This window comes from Miniopterus schreibersii (assembly GCF_964146895.1).
Source record: "Miniopterus schreibersii genome assembly, chromosome: 1".
Lineage (NCBI taxonomy): Eukaryota > Metazoa > Chordata > Mammalia > Chiroptera > Miniopteridae > Miniopterus > Miniopterus schreibersii.
Genome location: NC_138101.1, coordinates 176860337 through 176878034, shown reverse-complemented (window position 1 = coordinate 176878034; position 17698 = coordinate 176860337). Strand labels below are relative to the sequence as shown.

The following is a 17698-nucleotide window of genomic DNA, read 5'->3' as shown; positions in this document are numbered from 1 at the left end:
TGGCCCACGCCAGGCTTTGGACTACATTTCCCAGAAGGCTTTGCTCCCCGGCTTTGCCTCCTTTCCTCGGGTGCGTCTGGGAAGGGAAGCCGCTGAGTGAGCGTCGCCGGGGTATCTCCCTCTGCCGCCGCATCTCCCTTCGCTGCCGCCCCGCGAGATGATTGGGGTCCTGCTCCTGCTCCTCCTCCTTCCCCTTGTCCTGTACATCGCTGCACCCCACATCAGGTCTGTGCAAATGTAATGCCTTCTGAGAGCCTTCGGGGGTGGGGGTGGGGGCATTAATCCTCATGGAAGCTCCGTTCGTTAGAAGAAGGTAAAGGAAAACTCCGGGGGGGGGGGGGCGCCATGTAGGCGGAGGCCGGGTTTGGTTGGTCGCTGGAGGTCGGGCTGCGGGGGATGGGGGGAGGGCGACCCCCTCCGACCCCAGGCGGTGGGAAGGGACTGCAGACCCGAGCCCCCTGCTTTGTTTCTCATGGCCCCCTGTTTTCGTCTAAGCAGCCCTTGCTCCCAGCGCCAGAGAACCCCGAGGGCAGGGCTACCTCAGACACTTCAGTGTTACATCTTTGGGGGATTCAGAACCCCAAATAAGGCGCGGACCTCAAAGCTGTTTTCCCCTTCGCTCCCACGCCTTGAACCGGCCCTGTGCAGCCTCTCGCTTCCAGCCTGTAAAGTACAAAGGAGCGATTCAACTTTCTGCTTCCTGAAAGTGGCCCTCGATGGGCACGGTGACATCTGCAGCCCCTTTGCCTGGTCTCTTGTTACCGTTAGATGCTCTCTCTCTCTGGGAGACGTTGCGAAGGAGAGAAATGATATCCTGCCTTTGGAGCAGGATTATCGGGGCCGAAGTTTATCCCTGGGATTTCAGAGGGGGGCGGAGAGGCCGAGGGTAGCAGCCTGTTAACCAGGTGATACATCAGGCAACGGCCGGCTTCGTGTCGCCGGAGAATCAGGCGCGAGCCGCAAAACTGGCGGCCTGCGGATTGGCCCTGAGTAAGTCACCAGTAGTGACGGCGAACCAGTAACGCGGAGGACGCGGCCCTGGGCGGGCCGGGGCGGACGCGGAAGCTGCGACGCCGGGACGCGGGGGCGCGAACTCGCCTCTTCTTTCCCTCCCCACCTCCCTCCGGCCCCCCGTCCAGGTGTGTTTTTCCTCCCCTCTGACCACTGAGCGCTCCTACCTCTAGGCACACGTGCGTGCCCCTACTCGGAGGAAAACGACTGCCTTTTCTCTCTTTCCCCCGCAGGATCCTCTCATCTACATAGTCTCAGTGAAGAGCTGAACCTGAAACGAAAATAGTGCTCATAATACATCAGCGAGATTTTTCTGAGGAAGATTATTCTCCAGGAGTCACATTCCTAACCACCTAGTTAGGTCACAAGAGCTAGGTCGGAGCTGGACTTTCATAGTTGATGGTCTTTCTCATTCCCGCTGGTTAAGGAGAAGAAAGAGCTGAGTAGAGATCCTGACACATTGTCCCTCCTGGAGCTCAAGTTGAAGGGATGTGGGGAACTGAGAAGGGAAGGCTTGTTCTTATCCGCCTGTGTGCACTAAGCTGGTGACTTTAATGGCTGGTAGTGTGTACCTTGCAATTCCAAGTTCAATTAAAAAGGCTGAAATGCCTTTTAAAAGTGCATCTCCCGGTCAACAGATTCTTTTAACTTGAGCTTCAAGATTTGCAGAGAAGAGAATCTGAGGCCTGCTAAATACTGTCTGTGTTCATTCCTTTAGAAAAGGATAGTGCATTGCTTTAGAACAAGGACTCTAATTAAACCAGAACTTGACTCTCAGCTCCCTTTTGTACCTCTATGTTCTCTTTGTCTTATTTTTAATTGTGTTTGTGTGGGTTTTTTTCTATTTATTTTGTCCCAGGTTGACAAGCTTTCATAATTTTAACTTTTTGTGTTGGATTCATTGTTTATCAAGGCCATAAAGTGCCAATTATAAATAAGTTGACGTAGTGGATTGATTCTTTCTTCTTCCACACTGAGTCTCGTGATTTCCTAAGCTTATAGAAGATTGCAAATCGAAGCCAGGTGCCTGGCTGATCAAATATTCATCCAGATCTTGTACTGTAGGGAGTAGCTCTAATTATTATTGCCCTTGTAATAGCCTCACTTTTATTCTTGAGTAAGAACAGAAAACTTTTGTTTTCTTTCCTTTAACCTTCCTTAAACCTATAAAACAGGGAACCTTTTTTCTGCCAGGGGCCATTTGGATGTCTATAACATCATTCGTGGGCCATACAAAATTATCAATTTAAAAATTAGCTGTGAAACAAGCTTTAGGTTTATTGAATTTCCAGTCCTGCCTGTGGTTGCCTTGGCAGGGCCAGACCAAATGATTTTGAGGGCTGTATACGTAGGCCTGTGGGCCCGACATTCACCACCCCTGCTATAAAAGTACAGCAGTAGAAGGAACCAAAGGAGACCTTATCCTTGGGATCTGAAGACACAGGGGTTGCAGGAACCTCTGGTTGAAATGAGAAAAGCGAAGAACTGATGAGCTCTCCTTTTCTGTCTGCAGGAAAATGCTATCCAGCAGGGTATGTACATCAACTGTCCAGCTTCCCGGGAAGGTGGCTGTGGTCACTGGTGCCAACACAGGCATCGGAAAGGAGACAGCCAAAGAACTGGCTCAAAGAGGCAAGTTTATTTACTTCTAATTCCCTCCTGCTACAGCCATTTTACCTTTCACAATGATGACCGTTCTCATTAATTTCCTCCCAGTCCTGGAATTCAAGAACATTCCAAATGCCCTACTGATTTGCTGGTCTGAATCTAATATAATGCTCTCTATATAATGGACACTTAATGAATATTATTGACTTATTTTTCTTTCCTGATTTACTTACCAGATACCTCTGTTGTGGAGTAGGGATAAAATAAATAAAATAATAGAAAATAACATTCAGCATCAGTGTTAGGTCTATAATACGCGCTCAAAAATAGAGCTGACAATTTGTCTCTTATGTGTTGGTTGGCAGGAGCCCGTGTATATATTGCTTGCCGGGATGTGCAAAAGGGGGAATTGGTGGCCAGAGAGATCCAGACCATGACAGGGAACCAACAGGTATTGGTGCGGAAACTGGACCTGGCTGATACTAAATCTATTCGAGCCTTTGCTGAGGGCTTCTTAGCAGGTGAGTATACAATCTGAATCTATGTTGTGGGTCTTGGGATCAACACGGCTGACTTAGTTAAAAGGAAGAGATCCCTCTCCCTCTCTAATATATAGAAATACTAGATAAATATAACCAAAAACTTTTGATTCATAGCTGAAATCATTAGTAACAAAGGGAAATCCTCAAGAGGCAGAAATAAAAAGTGAATTTAAAAAGTCATGGTCGTACCCTAGCTGGTTTGGTTCAGTGGACTAAAGTGTTCTGGGTTCAACTCCAGCCAAGGGCACATACCTTGCTCAGTTGTAGGCTCAATCACCAGCCCCGGCTGAGGTGCATGTGGGAAGCAACCAATCGACGCTGTCTCTCTCACATCGATGTTTCTTTCTCTCTCTCTCTCTCCCTTTCTCTCCCTTCCACTCTCTCTGAAAAGCAATGGAATAAATATCCTCAGATGAGGATTTAAAAAAAAAAAGAAGAAAAAGTCATGTCCGTGAGTAAGAACTAAAGACAAAAATCTCACAGGGGTATCAGAACTCAGTATGGGTTTTAGGGTCTGGAGATGAGGCCGCAGGCCCTTGAGAGCTGGGGAGCTGTATCTGAGGCTCACATAAGTTTGAGATTCACAAAAGCCTTCTCGTCCATGGTACAGAAGCTTTAAAAAGCCCAGACCACCAGCTGAGGGACATGACAAAGAAGTTTATCATCTCTTAAGGATATAGATGGATAAAGAATCTTTGGCAAGAAATTAGAACCTTCAGTCAACATCATCTATGGGGGGGCATTCACACCTTCGAATAGTGCAAGAATCGTAAGCTGAGAAGTTAACAGAAAACTCTGTAGTATCATTTGAAAGCAAATCCAAAAGCATCCATAGGCATACCCTCTCATAACGCAAGGAGCTAGGCCTCCCAAGGAAAACAACTTCCACCAAAATGAACCTACAGTCAGAAATTACTAACCACAGGAGAAAATGAACCATAAGAGAAAGTTGGCAGATTTAAAAAAAAAAAAAAATGTTAAACCAGTATTTCTTCTGGGGCCTGAATTCCAGTGGCAGGGGTGCACACAGACCGTCCTTTTTTCTCTTGCTTTGGAATCTTCCCATTCAGCTGGGAAGACTTTCTGTTGGGAGAGGTGGATGGAACACTTCCCAGAAGCAGTAAGTAAGTAGCTCCTGAATTGGAAAGATTGGAAAGGCCCTTTGATAGTGTAAGATGGAATTCTGCCCTGTCTTAAAAGTATGCAGGATTCGACTAAAGTCTTAGAATGAAACAAGACAATGCAAACAATGAAAGTATGAAGGGAACACAGAGGAAAGATTGAAGTCCTGCAGCTCCATTTTCAGAGCCTGGGTGTGAGGCAGACTGCTAAGGTGTAATAGCTATGGCTCCGTCTCCTGTTCCCTGCAGAGGAAAAACATCTCCACATTCTGATCAACAACGCGGGAGTGATGATGTGTCCCTACTCCAAGACGGCAGACGGCTTTGAGATGCATATAGGAGTCAACCACTTGGGTAAGAAATCTGGTCTCATCACAAAAGCTAGAGGGAACCTGAAGTTCCCCTTGGAAAACTTGGGGGCCAGATTGAGCCTTTGTGGTGTGTTTGGACCTCTGGGTCATAATAGACCATAAGTAAATAATATATAAATATCATGTTCCTGCCTGAAAGCGCAGGGCTAAACTTTAGGCCCACTTGGCTTCACCCACTTTTTCATCTGTGATTCACATTCAGCTTACCTTGGAGCATTTTTCAACAGCCTAATTATATTGGGGGTTGTGTTGCTTTCTTTTTGTGGTCCTTGTGCCTGCTCTTAAAGAGCGATGTTGCTCAAAGTTGGAATGAGATGGGACATCACCTTCATATTCCCATAATCCAGACCTGCCTCGTAGAAGGTTGTCTCATGTCTTTGACTGTTTCTGTTTCCCTAAACCCTTACTGAACTTGTTTGGTGGTTGATAATGAATTAATGAGGCAAGAAGCCTTATTCATGAGTTCTCTGCTTCCTATAGCTGAGCCCTGCTCACCACTGCTCCCTTCACCTCTACATTGGCCCTGAACTCTGTAAATTCTAGTTTTTCTTACAGGCCACTTCCTCTTGACCCAGCTGCTGCTAGAGAAGCTGAAGGAATCAGCCCCATCAAGGATAGTGAATGTGTCTTCCTTCGCTCATCACCTGGGAAGGATCCACTTTCATAATCTTCAGGGCGAGAAATTCTACAATGCAGGTCTGGCCTACTGTCATAGCAAGCTAGCCAACGTTCTCTTCACGCGGGAACTGGCCCGGAGACTTAAAGGTAGGCTTAGAAGAAATGAGTGTGCAGACATGAGTTGGGGAAGTAGCTAAAAGCCACAGAAATAGAAACTTTTCTGGAACCTATTGTCTGGCCAGGATCTGCTTCCATGACTATAACTGGGTCTAGTTTTAGTAAGCACCCCACAACTGAATATTAGAGGTGGCCATCAGGGGATGGGGACATTCTGACTGTGAGTCTGAAAGCTTGGTTTTACCGCTTCCTAGCTGTGTGACCTGCAACAAGTTACTTAACTTTTCAAGGCTTACTTCCTCATGTAAAATGGGACTACTTCACAAGGTATTGTAATAAATTCAGGCTTCATGAGCAAGTCAAGGTTTTTTACTCATAGTGAAACTAAGTAGAAGTGAGGGACCTGAACTGGCACTAGATACAGTCATTAGGGTAAAATAAGTGCTGGGGCGGGGTTGGGGGCGAGGTGTCTCCCTAACAGCAAAGGGCCATATAAGAGGGAAATGTATGTTGAGAAGTGGGCTCTCCAGTCACAAATAAACAGAGTTCCTTAGCATCATCCACTCTGGATTTCCAGTAAAGACAAAGGAAATCCAGGGTGGACAATTGGAATTGCTTAGGAGTTGAGGTGGGCAGAATTCAGGCCTAAAGAAGCAGACTCAGGAGCCCCATTGTTCCTGAGCCTCAGGAACAGGAACCATTTAGACAGCTCTGAGATGGGAAGGAAGGAAACTGGTGGTCAGCTCAGTTCACATGTCCAGTCTGTGCCCAGAACATGACATCTTTAATCAGCTCAGGATGGATCGGGATCAGGATGGTGAAAACTATCCAAAAGGTTGGGCAGGGAGTTAGGGTGGCCTGGCATGGAGAAATGGGCTCAGCTTTGAGGATCAGAATAAAGCAGAGCTACATGAGTGAGGAAGCTGATAGATGTGAGGATTAGGTGGGAAATTGCTGTGGTGCAGTAAAAGGAATCTGCGCATGACAGAAGAGTCATGCGTTCAGCCATTCAACAGTCAAGTATTCTGTGCCCATGCTATTCTATGCACTGGATTAGGGGTTGGGGATGGAGTGGTGCACAAGACAGGTGCAGTCCCTTCCTTGATTTGGTTTATATATAATCGGGGGAAGACAGTTATCAAGTATTTACACAACTGTCACATGTAAAATCAATCTAGTAATGAATAATTTTCATTGTAGAAGTTCAAATAATGTGGAAGTATATAGAGTTAAAGGTGAAAAAAACCCTTCACTTATTCCCCTCTCCTTTCTATGTTTCTCTCCTCAATAAACCACTGCCAACTATTTTAATGTACTCCTTTCCAATCATCTATTGCATTTACAAATATATATAATATAAGGAACTGAAATTCCAACACAGTATCTTGGAGATCTTTCTATGTAGTACATAGAGATTTACCCCATTCCTTTTGTTGGCTTCATTGTATTTCATAATGTAGATGTGTCTTAGTTTATTTATTCATTTTCTTAGCATCTAGATAATTTCCCTTTTGTTGTTGTTGTGTGGTTGTAATTGTGGTAAAAGCTATAAAGGGGAAGTATGAGGACTTGTAACGGATTTGCGGGGAGCCTCATTCAGTCTGAGGGATCAAGGTAGACTTCTCTGAGGAAGTGAGCTGCAAGTTGAGCCCTTGCAGGATGGTTAGAAATTAAATGGGTTACAGTGTGGGTGGCATGAGGTGGCTGAAAAACATTCTAGGTAGAGGGGGAGAATGCATGAAGTTCTGGGTTCAGTTTGAAAAACAGAAGGCCATTATGGTTAGAACATTTAGTAAAATATAGGTAATTTTTTCATTTTAAAAAAATATTTTTTATTGATTTCAGAGAGAGGAAGGGAGAGGGAGATAGAAACATCAATGATAAGAGAGAGTCATTGATTGGCAGCTACCTGCATGCCCCTTGCTAGGGACCGAGCCCAAAACCAGGGCATGTGCCCTGGCCAGGAATCGAACCACAATCTCCTGGATCCTAGGTCGATGCTCAACTGCTAGGCCACACCAGCTGGGCTAAAATATGGGTCATTTAGCGTAGATCTCGAGTTGAAAAAAATCCAAGTCCACAGTCCTTTATCTGCAATTTGTGAAATCTACAAAGGCCTGAAAATTCAGGTTTTTCATAAGCTTGACACCAAAACACATTGGGCAACAAAACTTCACCTGTACTGAGGAGAGTAGGTAATAGACAGTATATGTATATGTATCATATTACCTTTACAATAAAGAAAAAAATTGGAAACATTTCTGGCCCCAGGGTTTCCAGTGAAAAATTGGGGACCTGAAATGGCATATGTAAAAATGGCATTTATAAATGTATAAATGCACCAGACACTATTCTGAGCTCTTTTACATATGAACTCATTTAATCCTCAGAACAGTCCTGTAAGGTGCAGGTATTATGATTACTCCCATTTTACTGATGAGGAAACTGGGTCACAACCTCCAGATATTGCCCAAGGTCACACAGCTAATAAGCGATAGAGCTGGGATTTGAAACTGGGCAGTGTTGATTCATGTCCTCTGCTCTTGTCAGCCATTCAGCAGCAGTAAGCCCTGTCTTCTCCTCTCTGTGGCACCCCCGTCAGGCTCTGGCATTTCAGTGTATTCTGTACACCCTGGCACGGTGCACTCTGAACTGACCCGGCACTCATTCTTCATGAGATGGATGTGGCGGCTCTGTTCCCTCTTCATCAAGACCCCTCAGCAGGGAGCCCAGACCAGCCTGTACTGTGCCTTGACTGAAGGTCTTGAGATTCTAAGTGGGAATCACTTCAGGTATGAATGCATGCTTTTGAAGATGGAATTTTATTGCCTAGAGGGAATAATTAGGATTTGTTTGATGTAGTGTATCGTTTTTGTAAAGTACATTGTCTAACATAGCTTTTGTCCTTTAACTCCATGGTTTTTACCTTTTAATAGAAGAATTTGGCCCACTCACATTTTACTTTTTGTGGTAACTGCTAGGTTTGATTTTATTCATGTCATCTTTTATTTTATATTTCCTGGGGTTTTTTATTCCTATATTTTGTTATGTCAGTCCAGTTTTCTATGTTCCTTTTTGGACTCCTACTTTTATTTATTTTTATATTAAAAAGAGTTTGAACCTGTATTTCTATATTGCCTTCAGGACTGAAATAGTATCAGTGGACTCCTTTCTTGAATGACTGAAGACTTTTAAAACTTTTTATTAGAGGATTTTGAATATACACAGTAGTAGACAAAATAGCATGTTGAATCCCCATATACCCATAATCCAGCCTCAACAACCATTAACCCAAGCCAATCCTGCCCCACCCCAATCTACAACCCCTTCCCATATTTTTCTCATCCTATATTTTTTTGAAGAAAATCTCAGATATTACATAAGATCAAATTCTTAACATGTTTTACCTCTACCTTCAAGATTTTGTGGAAATGACCTGAAATTTTAGAGAATGGACTATAAATAAATTAAGATTGGAATAGGAAGTAGACAGTCAGATCATGAAAGGCCTGTAATGCCAGACTGTGAGAAGAGCCACAGAAGTTTAAGTGGAGAGAGACATAATCTGGTCTGAGCTTTAAAAAAAAAAAATCCCTGGTGACTTTGTTTAATGAGTGAATAAGTATCTCAAGTGAGAGATAATAAGTTCCTGAGTTAGGGTAATGACAATTGGAATGAAAAGAATTGTTACCTGAGAAAGGCAGAATTTTTGCCACTTGTCAACCAGTTGAGCGAAGGAATAGGAGAAGATTTGGTGACTTGGGTTCAAGCTTGAGTTATTAGGAGGTTGATGGTGACATTAACTGAGACAGCATGCATCAAAAATAATGTGTATAACTTAGGGTTCTTTGTTCCAAAGCAGTGGAATTGGACTCTGGCTAGTATAAGCAAGAAGGGAAATGACTAACATACGAGGGTACTCCTGAGTCCAAAGAGAAGATGAAGAGCCAGGCTTACAGCAGTCAGTGGGCAGCCGGGTGGCGAGGCGCTGCCACGGGGGAGAGTGAACGCTCCTCATGGGTTTGGTTGCTCATCATCCACTCTGCAGGGAGGTAGCATTGGGCCTCCTTTCTCCTGCACCCCGCCTTCCATCCCCTCACCCCCATTTCCTTGGCTAGCGGTGGATAGGCAGGCCCTTGATTAATGGGATCGTCAAACCATATCTAAGGGGAAGGGGTAATTGCATAGAAAGAAGTCAGGTTGCTATTGCCAAAAGATTGTGGAGTGGATGCTTGACCAAAGAGGAAAAGTTGCCCGCTATGTAATAAACCTGGCTCTATACATGCTGAGTGAGTTTTCCATAGACTTGAGTGGAAATGTGTAGCAGTAGTTGGAAATGTGGGTCTGAAGTACAAGAAGATAGATTATTTAGTGACTGGATTCTTCCAAGAGCAACTGGATTCTTCTTTCCTGGAGATTTTAAGAAATAACCCTTTATCTTGGTTTTGACTGAGTGGTTTAAAGAAAATCAGCCTCAAATCCATGATTATTGAATTGACTTTTGAGGAGCCTTTCCATTCCCATAGATTTTTAATTTTCAGCGCTTTTAAGATCAAGCAGCAACCATGTAGGCCACTATCAAGAAATGAACCTAGCCCTAGCTGGTTTGGGTCAGTGGTTAGAGTGACAGTCATTGGACTGAAAGGTCCCGAGTTTGATTCCGGCCCAGGGCAAATACTTCGCTTACAGGCTCGGCCCTGGTTGGGGTGCGGTCAGGAGGCAACCAATCGATGTGTTTCTCTCACATCAATGTTTCTTTCTTTCTCCCCGTTCCACTGTCTCTGAAAAGCAATGGAAAAAGCTCAGGTGAGGATTAAAAACAAAAAAAAGAAATGAACATAAAAGTGTCTTGAATGAAACCTTAGGACCTTTGCATTGGATGTTCTTTTTTTTTTTTTGAATATATCTTTATTGATTTCAGAGAGAGGAAAGGAAAGGGGGAGAGAGAGAGAAACATCAATGATGAGAGAGTCGTTGATCAGCTGCCTCCTGCATGCCCCTGACTGGGGGATCCAGCCTACAGCCCGGGCATGTGCCCTGACCAGGAATCAAACCTCGATCACCTGGATCCTAGGTCGATGCCTGCTGAGCCACGCCCGGCCGGGCTGTTCTTTCTGTCTTATACACTAATCTACTTTTTGTCTCTATGGATTTGCCTATACTGGACATTGATATAGATGGGATCATAATATGTGGCCTTTTGTGACTGGCTTCTGTAACTTAGCATAATGTATTGAAGGTTCATCCATGCCAAAGGGTGTATTAGTACTTCATTCCTTTTTATTGACAAGTAATATCTCATTTTATGGATATACCACATTTATTTATCCATTGATCAGTTGATGGACATTTGGATTATTTCCACTGTAGCTATTTGGATAATGCTGTTATGAACATTCATGTTTAATTTTTGTATGGACATTTCTCTTGGGTACATACCTAGGATTGGAATTCCAAGGGGATATGGGTCATATGTTAATTCTGTGTTTAGCTGTTGGTGGACTACCAGACTGCTTTCCAAAGTGGCTGCATCATTTTACATTGCCATGAGCAGATTATAAGGGCTCCAGCTTCTCTACATCCTTGCTAACACTTGCTATTCCCTATCCTTTTGACTTTAGCCATCCTAGTGAGTATGAAGTAGTATCTCATTATGGTTTTCATTTGCATTTTCCAGCAAATGATGCTCAGCATCTTTTCTTGTGCTTATTGTCAATTTACATATCTTTGTTGGAGACATGTCTATTCAAATCCTTTACCTATATTTATTTATTTATTTTTGTTAGTCCTCACCCAAGAATATTTTTTCCATTGATTTTTAGAGAGAGTGGAAGGGGGGGAGAAACATCGATGTGAGAGTACACATCAATTGGTTGCCTCCTACACACGTTCCGAAAGGGCCCAGGATCAAAACTGCAACCCAGGTGCATGCCCTTGACCGGGAACTGAACCTCAGACCAGGGCTCTTTGCCTATTTTTAAATTGGATTGTATTTTTATTGTTTAGTTGTAACAGTTCTTTATATTATCTAGATACAAATGCCTTGTCAGATATATGATTTGAAAATATTTTTCCCCACTATGTTGGTTTGTCTTTTCACTTTCTTCTGAAGCACAAAAGTTTCTAATTTTGATGAAGTCTAATTTATCTATTTTTTCTCTTGTCACTTGTGCTTTTGGTGTCATATTTAAGAAACCATTGCCTAACCAAAGGTCACACAGATTTATTACTCTTTTAACAGTTTCACAGTTTTAGTATTACATTTAGGTCTGTGATCCATTTTTGTTAATTTTTTTATATGGTATGAGGTAGGGGTCCAACTTTATCCTTTTGCATGTGATATCCAATTGTCCCAGAACCATTTGTTGAAAAGATTATTCTTTTCCAGTAAAATTATCTTGGTAGCTGTATTAGTCCACTTTAGGCTACCATAACAGAATACCACAGGCTGTGTGGTTTAAACAACAGAAGTTTATTTTCTCAATTCTAGAGGCTGGAAGTTCAAGATCAAAGTGCTGGTATGGTTGGTCTCTGGTGAGGCCTCTCTTCCTGTCTTGCAGATGGCTGCCTTCTTGTAGTGTCCCCACATGGCCTTTCCTCTGTGCGAGCACACTCCTGGTGTCTTCTCCTTTTCTTATAAGGACTCTAGTCCTGTTGGGTTAGGGCCTTACCCTTATAACCTCATTTTACCTTAAATGCCTCCTTTAATGCCTTATCTCTAAATATAGTCACATTGGGGAGTTAGAGCTTCAACATACAGATTTTGGGTGACATGAACCGGGTCATAATAGTAGCCTTATCAAAAACCAACTGATGTAAGTGTAAAGGTTTACTTCTGCACTTTTAATTCTGTTCCTTTTATTTATATATCTATCCTTATACGAGTACCACAGTATTGATTACCGTGGCTTTGTAGAAAATTTTGAAATTGTCAGACAATCCTTTACTGATTAACACTTACCAAAATCCCACTGGAAAATATTGGCCCTGTGACTGTACTGATGCTTTACTCACACTTAAGTAGCTCTTGCTGTCGTATTTGAATAATTTTTACATACTTCATAGCTTAGAAGGCACTTCCACATCCATTGTGTCATTTGCTCTTCACCATAGACTACAAAGAGTGTGAGGCACAGGGCACTGATAGCTGCAGAGGCTTTCAGAGACCAGATCATTTCTAGAGTCATACAGAACCTTTGCTTCTCAGTGATGGACTTTTCACTCAGAAATGGCAGGTTGTACCCCAGCCCATTTTGTGCAATGATTAGAGCATTCACCCTCGGACTGAGGGATCTTGGGTTCAATTCCAGTCAAGGGCATGTACCTCAGGTGCAGGCTTGATCCCTGGCCCTGTTCGGGGGGGGGGGGGGGGGGGGGAGGTGTGTGGGAGGCAACCAGTCAATGTGCTTCTTTCACATGGATGTTTCTCTCTCTCTCTCTCTCTCTCTCTTTCTTTCCACTCTCTCTGAAAAGCAGTGGAAAAAATATCCTCGGGTGAGGATTAAAAAAACAAACAGAAATGGCAGGTTGTGCTGGTGAGTTCCCCTGAACTATACTTGTAAGGCTTGTTTTTAAATGCAAAGATTCCTTTTAAGTGGTTTTTCTCAAACTTCTGTGCATTTAAGAACAATCTGGAGAACTGGTTAAAAACAGATTACTGGGCCTCAACCCCAGAGATTCTGATTCAGTAGGTCTGGGGTGGGACCTGAGAATTGGCATTTTTCCAGGTGATGCACAGCCCACACTTTGCGTAGCACTGTCTTTTTTTGTTGTTGTTTTTTAAATATATTTTTATTGATTTTGGAGAGAGAGGAAGGGGGGAGAAAGAGAGGTAGAAACATCGATGAGAGAGAGACATCGATCAGCTGCCTCTTGCACACCCCCTACTGGGGATCAGCCCGCAACCCGGGCTTGTGCCCTCACCAGGAATTGAGCCAGCGACCACTTGGTGCATGGGACGATGCTCAATCCACTGAGCCACACTGCGGGACAGGGAGCGCTGTCTTAATGGACACAGTGTTAGGAGTTTGCTTCATGTCATTATTTTAGACTTGTCAATTCAGCTTTTTATCTTCAGAATTTGCTTAAAATGTCCAGGAAGCAGTTTTCTTGAAATAGTATAATTTTAAACATTGCTTTTTATATGGTATCAAAGATTGTGATCTGTTCAGTCAGTCATTTTTTTAAAAAACCCTTCATTGAATACCTACTGTGTACTAGATGCAGGAAATACAAAAATGAGTAAAAGGATTATCCTTGTGAAAAATTTCTAGGTAGTGCAGAGTTGGGATATCCTGCCTGCATTTAATGGGGACTTAAAATAATTAGAATGACATCAATGAAGAGAAGGTATATGAAACACTGGGTACCTTGTTACCATTTCTTTTCTGCTATCTTCTTTTTTTTCTTTCATTATTTATGAAGCTGACTTGTGTTTTGAGTTTAAAAACAGGTGGACCAGAAATAAGTGTTTTGTGTTGTTTTTGTTTTGTTTACCATTCTAAGCATCTGTGACCAATGTAAATAGCAGGATCTCAGCTACATGACACTGTACAAGGTCCTATAGAATGGACCTCAGAGACTTAATTTGAACAAGATGGACATACACAGGTGTAAGGCAGGCACTGATATTACAGTTAAATACAGGTGTCCCAAAAACATGTATATACACTTTAACAGCTGATAGCTTAATTGATGTCTTTCTTTTCAGCCAGACTAAGCTTTGAACAAAGGAAATTCATCCTAAAATGCTATTGGAAATTTGAAAATGCAGTTGAAGTACAAACACTGCCTTTATAATTATTCACAGGGTGTCCCCCCCAAAAATGTATATACACTTTAACAGCTGATAACTCACTTAATTTTCACTCCTTTTCAGGTTTAACTGATTTGAAATAATGAGTAAAGCCAGACTAAGCTTTGAACAAAGAAAATTTATCCACTAGACTTTTTATGGGCATACATAAAAGGTAAAGTTTACAGTATAAAACCGGCAACAATTGCCAAATTGAGGGCGCACAAATACCAAACAAAATGATTCTTGATGTTTGCAACTCCATTGCTTTGAGTTATCAGCAATGCCTGGACCAGAACTGTCATCAGTTTGAAAACAGGCATTGACAAAAAAAAGCATCCATTTCTGTAGATTCTTTTAAATTTTGAAAATGAACTGTATGTTAATAAACACTGCCTTTATAATCATTCAAAGTGTGTATACATTTTGGGGGGACACCCTATACATACAAAGGGGAATATTAAGACTAAATGATATGCACTTATATCAAACAAAGCATTCTGATCAGAGGTGGTCTAGTAGGATCTAAAATGGTAATTACGTTTTCCCTGGGGTAAAGATTGGAGAAGGAAGAGACAGGACAAACACTACATTTGTGAAGTGCCTAGAGGACATGTCGTCCCTGAGTGGTTTTTCCGTCATAGTCCTTATCCCAGGCAGAGGAACAGACTCCATTCTTAACCTCTCTCTTTCCCTTCCAGTGACTGCCGCATGACATGGGTCTCTGCCCAGGGTCGTAATGAGACGATAGCAAGGCGGCTATGGGACGTCAGCTGTGACCTGGTGGGCATCCCCATGGATTGACAAGCGGTGGCAGTTGGACCCAAGAGAAGTGTGCAGCAGACTACTCAGTACTCCCTGCCAAAATGATCTTCCTCCAGGGTGGCCAAAATCTTGAGCACAAAGAGAGCAAACCTTCCAGCCTTGCCAACTTGATGTCTGATAAAAGCCCAGTGTGCACTGCCAAATTCATCGAAACGCCTTACATTTGTCTAGATTTACTTTGCTCCTGTTATTGCCATTTACTAGAGATATCATAGGATAAGTAGCCCTCATGACCTGCAAGCTCATATTTTCCTCTGAAACTTACTGCCTAGGAGAACCTGGGCTATGGCAGGGCTGATTTGTGGCAGTTTGGACTAGTTTCTACACTCTTTGTTCACAGTGTAGTTCATCCCAACCAACCAACCTTTACTTCAAGAGGGCCACGCTGCAGCCTCAGCTGAACCCCAGGGGTCACAGTGGCTTGGCTCAAGAGCAGGGCTTGTCCCTCACTTCTTTTTTTTTTAATCCTCACCTGGATATTTTTTTCCATTGCTTTTCAGAGAGAGAGTGGAAAGGAGGGAGGGAGGAAGGGAGAGAAGGGGGGAGGGGGGGAGAGAGAGAGAGAAACACTGATTGGTTGCCTCCTGCTCACCCACTGACCTGGGCCAGGGAAGGAGCCTGCAACTGAGGTACATGCCCTTGGCCAGAATCGAACCCGGGACCCTTCAGTCCACGGTCCGACGCTCTAATCACTGAGCCAGACTGGCTAGAGCTGTCCCTCACCTCTTAAGAAAACCATCATGGTGCCAACATCTGGATTCTTCTTTCAGGAAATTGAACTGAATCTGGATGGTGGCATGGCTCTATCTCTGACAACCTAAAGCCACTGCTAAGACATTTTCCCATGCCTAGACCATGGAAGAGCGTCCTTTTATAAGAAGTTTGTAGGTTTTGGAGGATGGCAGAAATAGGAGGGAAGGCAGAAATAAAAGTGGAGTTTAAACTCTTGATTTTCCTGCTATTTCTCCAACCAGCAAGGAGGTCATGAAAGGAGCAGTTTGAGAAGGTAGGCCTCCTGATTTCAGTTACTGACCCCAGACCTATGGAGGCCTCCTTTTTGTGCTCTAGTTTCTCTTAGAAAACCAGAAGGCGGGAAAGGCTTTTTGATGATTGTTACTGAGTATATGTGTTCCTGTGTATTTTTGTATTAGGGAGTGTTTTCACAAAATTCAAAATAGCCCCAAAGGAACAGTATTAAACTGGACCCTGATACAGGTAAATGATCAGAGAAGGAGCAAGCCAGTGTCATCCAGTCTTTGGTACAAATGAGTAAAGCTGCAAGGGGAAGCAGACTCTGTTTATGTTGATAACTACCCATCAAGAACACAAGAAATTCAAAGATGATAAGCCTGGAAGATAATAAAGGGACTAGTTAAGGATTTTAAAAAAAAAGCTGAAGATGGTAATATCCAGCTATAGAAGAGCTAGGGTGAGCACCTCGGTTAGCAAGACTGAGGGCACTACCTTATGCTCTAGTCAGTCAATGTGGCAGAAAAAAACCCCTCAATTCCTTATTTAGCAATATTATCTTACAGACTGATACTGGTAGTTATAGTCAATTTAATAATCTTATGGTATTTCCTTACATTATCTTGACAAGATTAAAATATCTATTTGCTTAAAAAATCTACATTTTATTTGGAGAACTTTTTAAAAAATGTTTTTATTGATTTTTTTAGACAGAGGAAGGGAGAGAGAGAGACATCGATGTGAGAGAAACATCGATCAGTTGCCTCCACCACTTGCACAGATCCCAACCTGGGATCAAACCCACAACCTGGGCATGTGCCCTGACCAGGAATTGGACCAGCGACGTTTTGGTGCATGGGACAATGCTCAACCAACAGAGCCACCCCAGCCAAGGCTTATTTGGAGAACTTTTATCAAAAGTAATGTTCCCAAAGGAAGTATGAGACATTGCTGTTTCCATCACTTTTTTACAGTATGTTATTTTAATAGAGTTTGTGATTTTCTTGGACCAACAGTTATATGTTCACTTTAATGGGGAAAAGTTATAAGATCACAGTTTTCTCACATTTGTAAATTAATCTTTGTTGAAACTGCATATTTAGAAGTGGCCATTTTATGGAAAAATTGGAAAACTTTTGATCATAGTGCAGTGGAATAACTGAATTAATATTTAATTTATATTGAACTGTTAATGGCAAATAAAAATTTTTGATTATTGTGTTTTAATTTACTGGAATAAAAACTATGAGAATTAAAGGAACGTTTAATTAGAGTCAAAAGAAGAAAACACATTATTATGGTTATGCAACCATTTCAAATTCCAAGGATAATTTGTCCCAGAGTTTTACTACAGTATAGTCTCAATTGAAATACCATTAACTTCAGCTGTGTGGTAATTTCATTACTCATTCACCCATTTCCTACTTCTCTTGTGATGCTGTTCAAAGATTACTTGTTCCACCGCAGGTTATTTCTCCTTTTTTACTTGCCCCTTCTATAACAATGCTATGGGACACTGCCACTAACAATTGCAGACTTTGCTCTCTCGCTGATTAATATTAGGAACTCAACAAGTTTCTTCAATCAATAGTTAATGAGCTCAATCTAATAAGGGTCCAGGAGATATAAACCACCAAATCATTCCCTCCTGATGAGTCACATCTTTTAACAGGTGTGGTCAGTTTTAAGTATTGGGCTGCCAAGCAAACATTTAGAACAGCT

General features: G+C 42.6%; 1 protein-coding gene across 1 annotated transcript; it reads left to right on the top strand.

Moving 5' to 3' along the window:
• Positions 1-63: 63 nt before the first annotated feature.
• Positions 64-17237, top strand: RDH11 (retinol dehydrogenase 11). The gene is made up of 7 exons (XM_081154584.1): positions 64-225; positions 2525-2643; positions 2985-3140; positions 4532-4636; positions 5209-5418; positions 7991-8180; positions 14884-17237. The coding sequence occupies exons 1-7, from the start codon at positions 158-160 to the stop codon at positions 14984-14986; spliced, it is 951 nt and encodes a 316-aa protein (XP_081010710.1). The 5' UTR covers positions 64-157; the 3' UTR covers positions 14987-17237.
• Positions 17238-17698: the final 461 nt, after the last annotated feature.

Bases quoted from the DNA above. Each gene is read 5' to 3' on its own strand.
- RDH11 (XM_081154584.1), top strand. From the start codon at position 158: ATGATTGGGGTCCTGCTCCTGCTCCTCCTCCTTCCCCTTGTCCTGTAC. The intron at 2,644-2,984 runs GCAAGTTTATTT...GTTGGTTGGCAG, and splicing joins CAAAGAACTGGCTCAAAGAG to GAGCCCGTGTATATATTGCT. The intron at 3,141-4,531 runs GTGAGTATACAA...TGTTCCCTGCAG, and splicing joins TGCTGAGGGCTTCTTAGCAG to AGGAAAAACATCTCCACATT.